The 13,572-nt window shown below is 44.0% G+C and overlaps 2 protein-coding genes across 7 annotated transcripts in view; one reads left to right on the plus strand and one right to left on the minus strand.

Moving 5' to 3' along the window:
* On the minus strand, positions 1 to 13,248 carry SLC25A38 (solute carrier family 25 member 38). 5 transcript variants are annotated; one of them, XM_083706063.1, is made up of 9 exons: positions 13,143 to 13,248; positions 12,877 to 13,082; positions 11,982 to 12,342; positions 8,144 to 8,265; positions 7,324 to 7,408; positions 6,421 to 6,600; positions 6,108 to 6,276; positions 4,688 to 4,854; positions 1 to 1,517 (listed from the first exon to the last, which is right to left on the minus strand). In XM_083706063.1, exons 3-9 carry the CDS (start codon positions 12,048 to 12,050, stop codon positions 1,395 to 1,397), a joined length of 915 nt encoding a protein of 304 aa, XP_083562189.1. In that variant the 5' UTR covers positions 12,051 to 12,342; positions 12,877 to 13,082; positions 13,143 to 13,248; the 3' UTR covers positions 1 to 1,394. The 5 variants fall into 5 exon arrangements, 4 of the variants coding, with proteins under 4 accessions (XP_083562189.1, XP_083562191.1, XP_083562190.1 ...); XM_083706065.1 differs by lacking the exons at positions 11,982 to 12,342; positions 12,877 to 13,082; positions 13,143 to 13,248 and adding exons at positions 9,307 to 10,624; positions 11,496 to 11,525 and having other exon boundaries at positions 8,144 to 8,735; XM_083706064.1 differs by lacking the exons at positions 11,982 to 12,342; positions 12,877 to 13,082; positions 13,143 to 13,248 and adding an exon at positions 11,947 to 11,969.
* Positions 12,487 to 13,572, plus strand: part of LOC310828393 (CX3C chemokine receptor 1-like) — an 18,369-nt gene continuing 17,283 nt past the window's right edge. Inside the window, exon 1 of one of the 2 annotated variants that reach the window (XM_083706046.1) lies at positions 12,487 to 12,528. The gene's annotated coding sequence lies outside the window, so the exon portion shown is untranslated. The remainder of the gene's footprint in view (positions 12,529 to 13,572) is intronic. The other variant, XM_083706045.1, reaches the window with a different exon arrangement.

Here is a 13,572-nt window from a genome sequence, read left to right on the forward strand (position 1 = left end):
AATTACGCTTGCAAGCTTTTTTCTTTTTCTTTTTAATCAGCAATTTAAAAATTCAGTGCTTCCAATAATAAAATAAATGGCCAAAACAAGTTTCTCCAAGCACTCCAAAGTCAAACACAGTCTTACATAGGACAAATAGATCACCAAGTCCTTTCAACATGCTTCCAAGGCCACAGATCTTTGGACCAGGTTTCTTATGAACATGGAAAGTACAGACATATGACAACACAAATATATTTTAAATGCCATTCTGCTCCCCGTTTGCTTTTCACCCACTCTAATTTATTCACACAAAAGACAACTGCAGCATGGCCTCCGATGCTGATCGCTGGAGCAAGGAGTGCAAAGAAGGGGGAAAGTCAGGCAATACTCAGCTAGGAGAAAGCTAAATAACAGCAAGATAGGACAGTCCCCCTTGCTGAAGGCAGCTGGACTAACAGCAACATTTAAACAGATAGCTTAAGAGGGATTTGTCCCAGCATCTGACTCCTGAGTTGTGCCTTAAGTAGATTTGTTCTTCCACTGTTTCGTGCACACAGAGGAAGACTGAAGAGACACAGGAGTGCTTAATGGCAACCATTTAAACTCACTGACTACAGGGTTTGGCACACTAAAGCAATCCCACAAGGCAAGGATGGGAAACCTGTATCCTTCCATTAGTACTATCAACTCCCATCAGCCTCAGCCCACACTGGTAATAAATAGTCAGGTTTGTTTTTTCTGGTAATAGGGATGGTGGGATTTGTAGTCCAACAAACAGCTAGAAGGCTACAGGCTCCCTGCCCTTATTATAAGGAATGCAAAAAATTCTGCGTTCCACTGTTGCTTTCCAGCAATGGCACTGTTTGTTCTTTCTTATCAACTGCACCAGAAACAGACACGCTTCCTGTCGCCTCTCCTCTTTACCCTGTTTTTGTTGGGCGTACAAGCAGAACGCATTACTCAAGAGGAGAGCAGGCAGGAGAGTCAGCACACAATTTAGGAGTCACCGGTTCAGGGTGCTAGGTTCGGCCACCCCAACACCGCTTTCTTGAGAACCTTTCCTGTGTTCTCTTTGGAAGTGGCTCAGGCTGAAGAGGACTTCTGGAAAAGGGTTCTTGTGAAGAAGGTGGGCCTTAGCAGCACGCCTGACACATGCACCCGACACCAAGATGTGCACTTGTATGTCAGGTATGGCAAGGTCTCCCTGGAATGCTCTTCCCGTCATGACCAAAGCAATATTTTGCTCCCCCTCTGTCTCACTTATAAAAGCCTGGTCCACAGGCATTTGGACGGCATTTCCCCACAAACGGGTGCAAGTCACCTCCCATATGGATCAGACCACCAGTTTCACAAAGCAACCGCAGCGAGTGGAAGAACTGGATTAGGCCGCTTTGTTCTCCGGCAGAACTCACTCAGGATTTTAAGCCCATTTTAGACATCATCTGTTCATAGACAGTCCACGCCATGGCCGCCATCAGTGTTCGTCGCAAAGCTCTTGGGACAGCACCTCGGAAAAAGCCTATTAATCCGTAATCCTGTAGAAGGAGAAAGAAGCAAGTGTCGTCGTTACTCTTAAGCATGCAAACCCTTCAGCAAGGCACATTGATGCTGCAGCAAATGATCACCAAGTTTGATTTTCTGTTAGAAATTAAAGGTTAAGGGGGTTAAAGGGTTTTCTAAGAAAAAATCCCCAAACCTGAATGAATGGTCAACGTTTTCCAAAGCTGTCACTGTTGCTATCATTTCTCCTATCTGCTTCTGCATCGGGTTTTCTAGAGACTCTCCCTCTTTGTAAAAACAAAAAACAAAAAACCAGAAGCTTTCCTTTTGGGAATTATAGGGACAGAACTACCCAAACTGTATAGAAATTTATTAATGTATGTGACTACAGCGGCAAGAATGTTACTTGCCCAAAAATGGAAAGAAGAAGTGGTCCCAGCAAAAGGAGAATGGATACAAAAACTTATGGAATATGCAGAAATGGGAAAACTTACCAATAAAATAAGAAATCCAGATAACGTTTTTATAAATGAATGGAAATGGTTTAGTGAATATTTACAAATAAATTGTAAAGAGATAGGAACATTGGCAGGATTACTGTAATAACCTGCAGTTTTATAAGAGTATATATTTAAAGTGCGTAGATGAATAAGTGAGTAAATTAAGTTAATTTGGATATGCAGAAAATATTAAAAATAAGTTTAAGGAACCACAGAAAGAGGGGGAAGGAAGTCAAGTTTTGAAATGTCAAAATGATTATAAAATTATTGAAATATATAAAATTGAAAATCATAAAAATAATAATAATGAGACACTCCCTGTTACCTATGGGTTTAGCATTAGCTAGGCAAGGATCATGTAATGAAAATTATCACGTGGTACTAGGTGTTAACAACGCTCCACATTCCTTTCCCTGGGTTTCTTACTAAAGCTGGACGAAAGAAATCTGGGGGTGCTCAAACTGTTTCAGAAGCGTGTTTAAAGGAAATCCAGGTTTCTGAAATGGAGTTGTGTACATTTTTGTCAGGGTTAAGAATGGTCGATTATTATTATTATTATTATTATTATTAGGAGCAAAACAGCAGCCAGTAGGCCCGGTCTTTATTCAAAGACTGTTGCAACAGGACTTCCACCCACCCCACAGAAACAGCAGGAAGAAGCCAGAATAGTCAATATAATTATGACCCTAGCCAGGCAGGTGAGAAGGAAGGAAGGAAATTCATGTGTGCATTCATTAAGCAGGTAGTCCTTTGAGCCAACCCTATGTCCTGCTCTTGTTCCCTTAACCTAGATAGCAGTGTGTCTGCACCATAACATCAGAGTCCCAAGTAAGGTATTCTCATGTTGCAGGATGATAAGCAAAACATATACCAAATGCTTACCAAAAAAAGGGGGCAAGCATTTGCCTTATGGACACAGCAGTGCTTAGGCACAAATGCTGAACTTGACAGATTCTCTCACTTGCGAAGACAAAAACATTTTGGATGGGTCCAGCTGATCAGCATAGAAACCTAACAAAAGAAACTGTTCAATGGCTACTTTTTGAACGATGCTAGGAATTATTCAACAGGATATACTTAGAATAGAATAGAATCATAGAGTCATAGAGTTGGAAGAGACCACAAGGGCCATCGAGTCCAACCCCCTGCCAAGCAGGAAACACCATCACAGCACTCCTGACATATGGTTGTCAAGCCTCTGCTTAAAGACCTCCAAAGAAGGAGACTCCACCACACTCCTGGGCAGCAAATTCCACTGTCAAACAGCTCTTACTGTCAGGAAGTTCTTCCTAATGTTTAGTGGAATCTTCTTTCTTGTAGTTTGGATCCATTGCTCCGTGTCCGCTTCTCTGGAGCAGCAGAAAACAACCTTTCTCCCTCCTCTATGTGACATCCTTTTATATATTTGAACATGGCTATCATATCACCCCTTAACCTCCTCTTCTCCAGGCTAAACATGCCCAGCTCCCTTAGCCGTTCCTCATAAGGCATCGTTTCCAGGCCTTTGACCATACTTGTGCATCTAGACCCAAGTGCATCATTCGGTGATACCTTAGCTTAATGGAATATTTCTAAACTAAATAAATTTCTTGGGAAGGGTTGTGTTATCTTTCTCCTTTTTAATTGTGTGTCCAAAGGACAAAGATATGGTTTACAACCATTTGTTCCCAGAGCAGAGCTAGCATAGAATTGCTTCGGTCTGAAAGCAAGCCAAGAGTGTTAAAAAACCCTGAAATTAGCACATCCAGATCCTATAATTTAGCTAGTTCATGAAATTATATCTGTCATCAAAGTACGCTCTGCCAGTTTAAGAGCCAAAGTACTCTTTCAGACCTGGTACAGTCGTACTTCGGAAGTCAAATGGAATTCCATTCCGGAAGTTCATTTGACTTCCAAAACGTTCAGAAACCAAGGTGCGGCTTCCGATTGGTTGTAGGAAGCTCCTGCAGCCAATCAGAAGCCGTGCCAGATGTTCGGGTTCCAAAGAACATTCGCAAACTGCAACACCAATTTCCAGGTTTGCGGCATTCGGGAGCCAAAACGTACGAGTGCCAAGACGTTCAATTTCCAAGGTACAACTGTACTGTAGTGGGCAATCTCTCTACATGTAGGAAGATGTCATGGAAGGTCTATGCATACACAAAACAACACTCTCACAATTTTGCAACACCGAAACAAAGTTGTAAAGTCAGAACAACATATGCTAAGTTCAAAAGGTTGATGTGCAGTGATTCTATACTGAATTTGTAAAATTCAGTATAGTTTTGGAGGGGAGAGTGAGGAGATAGCAAGCCTAGAGAATGGGTCACAATGTGTGAATAGGGTTTGCATGTAGAAGTTCCCATTTTCAGTACATAAATGATACTGAGCTCTAGGTCCAATGGTCAGATATAGTGGTATAATGCACCTTTCTGTGAAGAGATTTGCTCACATCGCTGAACACTCACTTGCAGTTTTGGGGGGCTACAGATAAGAACAAGCTGCGATGCCAAAGTCCTATCCAAGCTCAAGCTGCGTTTCTGAGCATCTGTTATTATTCTGCCTTTCCCCCCTAACATGGACTCAAGGAGGCTTACAGATAAAAATAAGAACAGCCGATGACACCAGTCTACTCCTGCCTCAAACATAGCTGGAAAGCCTTTAACACCTTAGAAAAAAATAACAGTATAAAAATGTGATTAGTTAATGAGCAAACTCAACCTTACCCTGAAGATTAAGGCAATGGCTTGGCGCATGCGGAGGTGTTTGTCGGATGACACCTGCACGTGGGTTTTGATGACGTCAGCAGGCTGAGTTGCCAGCGATGCCAGAATCCCTGCAACAGTCCCACAGCCAAAGTTCACTAAAGGTGAGAGTGCTGGGTCCACTTGGTCTGGAAAACAACGAGCGAAAAACCATTTCACAATTAGCTTTCGGCAGGAGAAAAGAAGGATCACAAAGTCTTACGCCAAATCTTTCTTAATCATCTTAAAAACTCAGTAACAGCCACTTATTCCACCTAAAAAGTACTTGGTTAAAAGAAGATTTCAGCTTACTTAAGCAACTTGTCACATTTGCCTAACTGTTCCCCCACTTAAATCGAGCCTCATTTTACATACAGAGCTGCTTGCTCCATCTTCCTTATCCTATCTTTAAAATTATCCCAAAACTAGCCAGTCCCCTTACCCAAATTTGCCTATTCCTCCCAAACCTTGCCACGTGCTTTGCCCTATTCTGAGCAAGTTTTTACTCAAAGCAAACCCACTGAAATAACTGAACCTAACATAGTCCTGTTCATTAAATGTAGCTGACTACCGTCCTTATGACTTTCTAGTTTGATTTCCCTGCAGCATGCTTTCAAACTGGCTCTGACATTTCGAACAAGTACTAACCGGCGTTGAGCGTTTGTCCCGGTCCTATTAGAACATACAAATAAATAAAGTAAGAGGTGTCTGCCAAGCCAGCTTCAACGGCATTCAACTTCATTGTGGCATCATCCCATTGCTGACTCAGAAATGTGCTCTGCTGTAACTTCCTGGACCTTACAGTGTTCAGTGCTAATCTGGCACCGCTAGGTAGCTGACTAAACAGATTACTCAGCAGATTACATCATGGTGTTTTCCCCCTGCAGAGTAAGGCCGCAATTCTATTATGCAACAGACTTTTTTTTCTTTTAAGTAAGCATGCTTAAGACAGGGTTGCAAAGAGACCAGGCATAGAATAGACTATTGGCAAAGGACTATGTTTAAAAGGAGTGTTTCAGAAGCAGCATCCACCACGACTAAATTTCAATCACAGAAACAACCATGCATAGAAATATTCTTCACTAATTATCAGGTGACAAGATGACACGTCTCCAAAACTCTGCCAACTCTCTCGAGTGTAGCAATTTGCAGTTATGTACACCAACAATGACTGGTACATAGCAAATATTCTCCAAGCAAAATTACATTGCTACAAAGATTGAAATGTGGCCTGTCAACCCACCATTCAGTCATGCAGCTCATTCTCTGGCCAACCAGGTGAATAAATACTTCAGTGGCTCATCCTGATCCTGTTGGAAAAGCCTGATGTACCTTATCTAAACCCTGCAATTTAAATTCCAGGAACAGGAAGCTGTGAGGACAACATTACAACCACCCTTACCATATGGTGCTATCTTTTTGGTTTGTGTGTAGAACATCAAGTAAATGCCAGAAAAGGGTGCATCACGCAGGAGTGTTGCAGTCAGACCGCTAAACAAGCCCTGGACACTTTCAGACCGATAGATGCTCCTCAGGGCTCCATAAATGCTTTCATAGCCATACCTTCCACACTGCAAACCAAACACAAAAGTGAAATTGAACACCTAGCAATGAAAGTGTCCTTGGGCTGTATAGTTGAAGGGCAGCATTTGACCTATACGAACCGGCTGAGGGACTAGTACAGCCATTTATAAAAAAAAAGTTACAAAACTCACCTCATATCGTGTTTTCACTACAGTGATAGGCAACATGCAAACCACAGCTACAGTACGCGAGGTTCCACCCAGCAAAACAGACTCCAGGGCTGTAGGAGAACGATCCAGCAGAAAATGCTGCTTTATCATATATAAGGTGCTGAAGTAAATCCCTACTCCTGGGATGCATCTTGCAAAGGACTGTGAAGAGATGAAAGGGCAAAAGTGGGGAGAGAGAAAATATTTAGTGGTAAGACCACAACGGAAATTCTATTGCATATTTACCATATTTTTCACTCCAGAAGATGCACCTTTTCCTCCTAAAAAGTAAGGGGAAGTGTCTGTGCGTCTTATGGAGCGAATGTGTGGTCGATTGCTGGCTCCCTTTCCGGCCCCGCCTCCTTGCCCAGGCCCCCATTGTTGAATGTTCTGCAGACGGAGGCTGTTTCCACAGTGACATGTGACTGGCTGATTAGTTTATCTGTCTGGAAACTGTAGAAACGGCTCCCTTTCCTTTCCTAAAGAAGCTGCAGAACTGTGAGTTGAACCCCATTAAACCGGATTTGTTTCCTTTACAAAAGAAGCTGCACAACTTTGAGCTGATCTTCAAAAAACGGGGATTTCCCCCTTTCCTCCTCTAAAAACTAGGTGCGTCTTATGGTCAGGTGCATCTTATGGAGCGAAAAATACAGCATTTCTTTTCAAGCTACATGGCCAGCTCCCCATTCAAGACACCGTAAACATGAGGCTACATTTTCTACAATCTTAGACCTACTCAGAGCAGAGCCATGGAGATTAATGGAACTAAGTAGTCATGTTCACTTATTTCTGTTAATAGGGTGTTCGTCTCACAAGGAGACAAATGAGGTTAACTCCAACGAATCCAAAAGAAAAGAAAAACACTGTTTTATTTAGGTAACTTACCGGAGAAACACCCTTCCACAGCCCCAGTATACTTTCTGTGCGAACCACCTTAAAGAACAGAGTTACCATGCCAACACGACCTGATCTGCAAGGAAAACCCAATCGGAGGTTAAAAACAAGCGCACATAATCACAACAGTCTGTTGATAGGAAACACATTGCAAAATAATCCTTTCCTCCTTCCATTGGCCAAAGCCCTCCAAAGATAAGCAGGTATACCAAGCCATTCCTGCTTCTCTGAACAAGTTATTCGATGTCCATTTAATACACAAAGAGGTTGGAATCCTGCCATTCTTCTCTGTTGACCACTAACATATTAGTTTACAGTAAAACTACATGAAAAGGCCAATACACTACTTTGGCATTTCAGTTCATGGTATCTAGAGTACTTGCTGTTTCAGTGGGAATGGCTTTTCGGGGCTTCCAGTAAAAATTATCCATGCTTTTTAAGACAGTTCTAGCTAAATCAGTCACTCGAAACAGGACTGGCTCAGACATACAATCAGGATGATTTTTTAAGTGTGGAAACCTCACTGTAAGCCATGGTGATTGCACACAGTCACAGCCCATAATCATAATTACTAATTATTAATCATCCTGGCTATCTACTGACTGAGACCACCATATAAATGCATTTATTAGATTAAAAACTGAGGCTGAAATATGCTCTTTCCCCTCATGGTCTTGCAACACCTATTGGTAGACCTTTCCTACTTCATTTGCCAAACACTTTTCACCCTCTTCTGTTCTCATTCTGTCTCTATTTCAAACCTCCAACACCAAGGGCATAAGCGTCTCTTCTTGAAATATCAAATGCTTACCCATTGGCAGATGGCTGTAGGGTCTGCAGGCGGGTTTTAAGCAGGTCTAGAGGCTGGAATAGGAGGGTAGAGCAGGTCCCACTGATGGAGCCACAAACAAAGGCTTTCAGCACAGGGTGCATCTTCAAAGGAAAACAGTGCAGTGTTAAAAGAAAAGGCCTTTAAATGGGACATATTATCGCCAGCAAAGACATAATATATATTTTTTGATGCTCAATTCAATTCAATTTGCTTTCATAAATGGTATCGGTCAAAATGCTCAACAAGTTGCAATTTAACGCCAATGTCCTGCAACGCCTCTCACATGTTTAAGCCCGTTGGAAGTCTTGTGACAACTGTGCATGATTTCAATAGTTATAGAAATGTAAGGGACCTCAAAGGCAACCTAGCCCAACCCCGTCAGTGCAGAAAATCCACAGCTACAGCATCCCTCATGCCAATACTTAGCAATCTCACCGAGAAAGTGTCTACAACATTCCAAAGCTATCTTTTCCACTGTCAAACTGCTAATACTACCAGAAGGTTGTTCCTCGTGTCTTGAGGAATGTGTTACTTTGCAGTAAATCTCTCAAGAGAATATTTATATGGGTGCCTTCAGTTATACGTCACCATCCTTAAATGAGCATCTCGGGAATCTCATGTAAAACCTCACAAAATATCATACACATAATGTACCTTCCGAATACATTAGTCTGTTACATTGCGTCTTCGGTACACGGACACTGCAATCTTATGCTGCATGTAATGAGGCTTACTCCTAGATAAGCACAGCTTAAAATCCCAATGAAAAACATAATTATTAAATTATAATATTATGAATTAATGCTGTCATCACGAACCAGCCACTCAAATACTCAAGAACGCAAACCCATGGGATTTTCGATCTATAAATTAACCTGCGCTAGGATAATGGCAGTGATTTATCTAGGTATTATTGTGGCTTCAAACACCCTTACTAGGGATTCGTCCCACTGAAGAGAGTGACTTCACTTCCAAAAAGGATGTATAGAATTGTGCTGTTAGTTACAAGTGAAATACTGCTTTTGACAGGCTCGTGCCTTAAATCTCATCAATTTCAATTTCAGATATTTAAGGGGGGTCCTTTGGGACTTCAGAAGTGCTTGTCATTGACAGGAACATGGCTAGGAAATCAAGATTTCCACTGCAAATTCAAGCCTGGAAACAATCAGATCTTCAGCCGCGCTTCTCACAAAATACTGACAATTCTCAGTATTGAGAAATCAGTCAATGGAAGATCACGGAACGTTCCAGACCTAACCCATCCAACAGCAGTGGCATTTCTGAGAATATAGTGACATTGGTTTTGAAATAAGACCACTTGTCTGCGAGTAAGGAGCAGCTGAACAACTGATGGCCAGCAACAGACTATTAGTTGACTCTCCAACTGACTTAAAAGCATAAGAACATAAGAAGTGTTCTGCTGGATCAGATTAAAGCCTGTCCCTTCAAACTTCCTGGCCAGCTACATGCCTACAAGAAGTCCGCAAGCAAGGCCTTCTTGGTGGTTGCTCCAGACTTTGGCGCTCCCTCCCTAGCAAGGTTAGGCAGCATCCTTCATTGTTGTCCTTCTGCTGGTAAGTGAAAACCTTCATATTCCAGCAGGCTTTGAGGAACTGACTGCTTTTAATGAGAGGGCTGGTGCTATGCCGTTTTTATTATTACCTGTTTTTAATACACACACAGTTTTAATTCTATTAATGTTTAATTGTTTGTTAATGATTTCTTTCCCCCCCCCATGTTTTTTGCTGTTCTTATTTTATTCATAAGCTGCTTTGTGTCCCTGTCAAGGCAAAAGGCAGGGTATAAATCAACAGAATGATAATAATAAAAATAATAATATGAACATAACACTCCCCAGCAACCATTATTCAGAGGCTAATCCTAAAAGTAGTACATAACCCCTCCATAAAGCAGTCAGTAGAGCACGGGGCTCTTAATCTCAGGGTGGCAGATTCAATGGGCAAAAGATCCCCGCCTTACAATGGGGTTGGGCTAGATGACCCTTGGGGGTCCCTTCCAACTCTACCATTCTACGCTACCCTAAGGAGGAGCCACAGAAAGCCTGTGTCGTCCATGCGCTTGCCTGGCGCCTCCTTTTCCATGCCCTTTCCTCAACGCACAACACGAGGCTGCAAATTCCCAACTTGGTGGTTCTCTTCTATATTTTAATTTTAATGTTGTACAGTATTTTAACCTTGTTTTTAAAGCTGTATTTCAATCAATTGTTTTTATATTTGGTGTTAGCCACCCTGAGCCCATTCTTGGCTGGGGAGGGCGGGGTATAAATAAAATTTATTATTGTTGTTGTTGTTGTTATTTTGGGTTTCATTCTCTGCTTCGTGGACTGCCTCAAGATCTTTGAACCAAGGGGCGGTATACAAATTCAATAAATTAAAAAATGAAGAAAGGCTTCACTCCAAAGTCCCAGCCAGCCAGCTAGAGATCAGAAGCGGTCTCCCACTACCCCATATACCGACCCCCCTCCAACCCCTACCCCACGTCCCTATATCCCCACTCCCTATACCCCTTACCCTCCTACACCCCCAGGTATGCAAGTTTAATAATAATGTTAATAATAGTAATAATAATTTATTATTTATACCCTGACCATCTGGCTGGGTTTCCCCAGCCACTCTGGGCAGCTTCCAACAGAATATTAAAATACCATAGTCTATTAAATATTAAAAGCTTCCCTAAACAGGGCTGCCTTCAGATGTCTTCTAAAAGTCTGGTGGTTATTTTTCTCTTTGACATCTGATGGGAGGGCGTTCCCTGTAACTTGGCTTCTCTCAGCGAGGGAACCGCCAGAAGGCCCTCAGGGCTGGACCTCAGGGTCCCGGCAGAACGATGGGGGTGGAGACGCTCCTTCAGATATACTGGACCGAGGCTGTTTAGGGCTTTAAAGGGCAGCACCAACACTTTGAATTGTGCTCGGAAATGTACTGGGAGCCAATGTAGGTCTTTCAAAACTGGTGTTATGTGGTTTAATAAATAACAATGGAGAAAGGCTCATGTCCCAAATCCCACCTCCCCTCAGCCAGAGATCAGAAGGGTCCCCCACCCCCCCATACACCCTAACCCCTTCCAACCCCTACCCCACCCCCTATACACGCTACCCTCCTATACCTCCAGGTTTACAGGTTTAATAAATAACAGTGAAGAAAGGCTCCTGTCTCGAGTCCCACCTCCCCCCAGCCAGAGACCAAAAGGGTCCCCCACCCCCCATACACCCCTCCAACCCCTCCTCAGGTATACAAGTTTAACAAATAACGATGAAGAAGGGCTCTTGTCCCCCCAATCACCCAGCCAGAGACCAGAAGCGGGCCCCCACCACCCCATACACCCCACCCCCTTCCAACCCCTACCCCACGACCCTATACCCCCCCCTTTCCCCCCTACCCTCCTACACCCCCAGGTATACAAGTTTAATAAATAAGCGAAGAAAGGCTCCTGTCCCAAGTCCCCCCTCCCCTCAGCCAGAGACCAGAAGGGTCCCCCACCCCCATACACCCCTCCACCCCCCATACACCCCCCTCCCCAGGTATACAAGTTTAATAAATAACGATGAAGAAGGGCTCTTGTCCCGAGTCCCACCCACCCAGCCCGAGACCAGAAGCGGGCCCCCTCCCACCCAAGCTGTGAGGGGCTGCCACTCTGCCCGTGCTTCCTCGGGAGCAAGCCGAACCACCACCCGGCAGAGGCGCCCGGCCCCCTTATTGCGGGGGGCGGGATGCCGGCCAGCCCAAGCCAGGCCACCCCTTTCCCCACATCCAGCCCCTCACCCCGTTTGAGTAAGGGGTGCCCCCCCCCCACTGACCGCCATGACCTCTCGGGCCCCCGGCCAACTTCTCCTCAGCTCCGCCTCGGGCCCCGCAGCCGAGGGCATCCCACGCAGCTCGCCGCCGGGGCCCAGCCGCGCCGACGCCTCCGACGCCCGGCCAATCCGAGGCGAGGGGAGGAGCCTGGCCACGTGAAGGGAGGGGCGGAGCTTCGTCTACGCCCCGCCCCCAAGGCCAAAGGACCGCGCGCCAAAGAGGGAGCGGCGGAGGCTTGGAAGGGGGAACCCCCGGGGTCATCTAGTCCAACCCCGCGCGCAGGACAAGCGGCTAAAGCGTCGCCTGGCACACGGGCGCCCAGCCTCGAAGCAGAGGAAGGAGGGTTTGCAGCCGGCAGCCCCCCTGCAAAAAAGAAAAGAAAAAGGGTGAAGGAAGGAGGGTTTGCAGCCAGCAGCGCGCGGCTGCCTTTTTAAAACTCACTTTATAGAATCGGAACTGCAGAATTGGACAGGATCCCGAGGGTCACCGAGCCCAACCTTTTGTGGGAACCCAATTTTTGGCACTGGGAACAAATCCCCAGGCTGATGAGTGCATATAACCACATACATACATAACCACACTTTCTCTTAATTCTAAATGTATTTCTGCACCCTTTTAAAAATCATAATAATCGCACAGATTATACTTATTTTTCTATGTAATCTCTCCAATAAACGTATTTGGTGGTGTTTTATTTTCTTGACACGTGCTTTATATAAATAAATTCTATTTCTAGGTACCAAGCTGGTTTCCATGAACATCGCAACTGCGCAGACAAAATGTATTTGGGGTTTTAATCCCTTTCCAGCACAGCCGAGGCTGGGTGGGGAATTTATAACGGTGTTTAAATACCTGTGATAAGCAGCCCAATCTTAGGAACCTGCCCAGTTTTCTTACCACTGAAGAGTTCCACCTTGTTTGCCTGGAACAGAGCAGGTGGTTCATTTAAGACTCTAACGGCAGATGCTGTTGGAACTGAACCTAAAGATTACTAAGGATCTAGGAATTGAACTTACACATTATTAAGGATCCTAAAATTAAACCTAAAAATGATTGTAGATCCATGAATTAAACTTAAAAATTACTAAGATCTGGAATTAAACCTAACAATTGCTAAGGATCCTGAACTCAAAAAAAAAAAAATTAAGATCCTAGATTTAAACCTAAAAATTGCTAAGGATCTTGGCCGTTTTCAGCTCTGTACTGTATTCTGCTTCGATATATGCTATTATGGTTTGGGTCGCCTGATCTTGTCAGACTGCAATTCCCAGCATCCCAAGCACGTCGCTTGGAGATGACGAAAGAGCCCGGTTACAGAAAGGGAGCCGGGTGGTTAGCTCATCACCGCGGAGCTAGGAAAAAGTGTAGAGTCACGCATCTCCATAGGTTGAATATGAGCTAGTTTTCATAGATGAAAGCACATTATAAAAGCTTAGGAAAAACAATTGGATTTGGGAAAGAACTTGGAGCCTAATTCTGGTACTGAAAAGAAATCCCCAGGCTACAAACGAGTTTAGCCTCTTTCCCAGGCTGCTTGTTGTTGTTGTTTAGTCGTTTAGTTGTGTCCGCCTCTTCGTGGCCCCATGGACCAGA

This window comes from Podarcis gaigeae (assembly GCF_964106915.1).
Source record: "Podarcis gaigeae genome assembly, chromosome: 12".
NCBI classification, from domain to species: domain Eukaryota; kingdom Metazoa; phylum Chordata; class Lepidosauria; order Squamata; family Lacertidae; genus Podarcis; species Podarcis gaigeae.

Bases quoted from the DNA above. Each gene is read 5' to 3' on its own strand.
- SLC25A38 (XM_083706063.1), bottom strand. From the start codon at position 12,050: ATGCCCTCGGCTGCGGGGCCCGAGGCGGAGCTGAGGAGAAGTTGGCCG. The intron at 8,266-11,981 runs GTCAGTGGGGGG...TTTCCTTTGAAG, and splicing joins GGGCCCGAGAGGTCATGGCG to ATGCACCCTGTGCTGAAAGC. The intron at 4,855-6,107 runs GTAAGGGTGGTT...GTTGTTTTCCAG, and splicing joins CAAAAAGATAGCACCATATG to ACCAAGTGGACCCAGCACTC.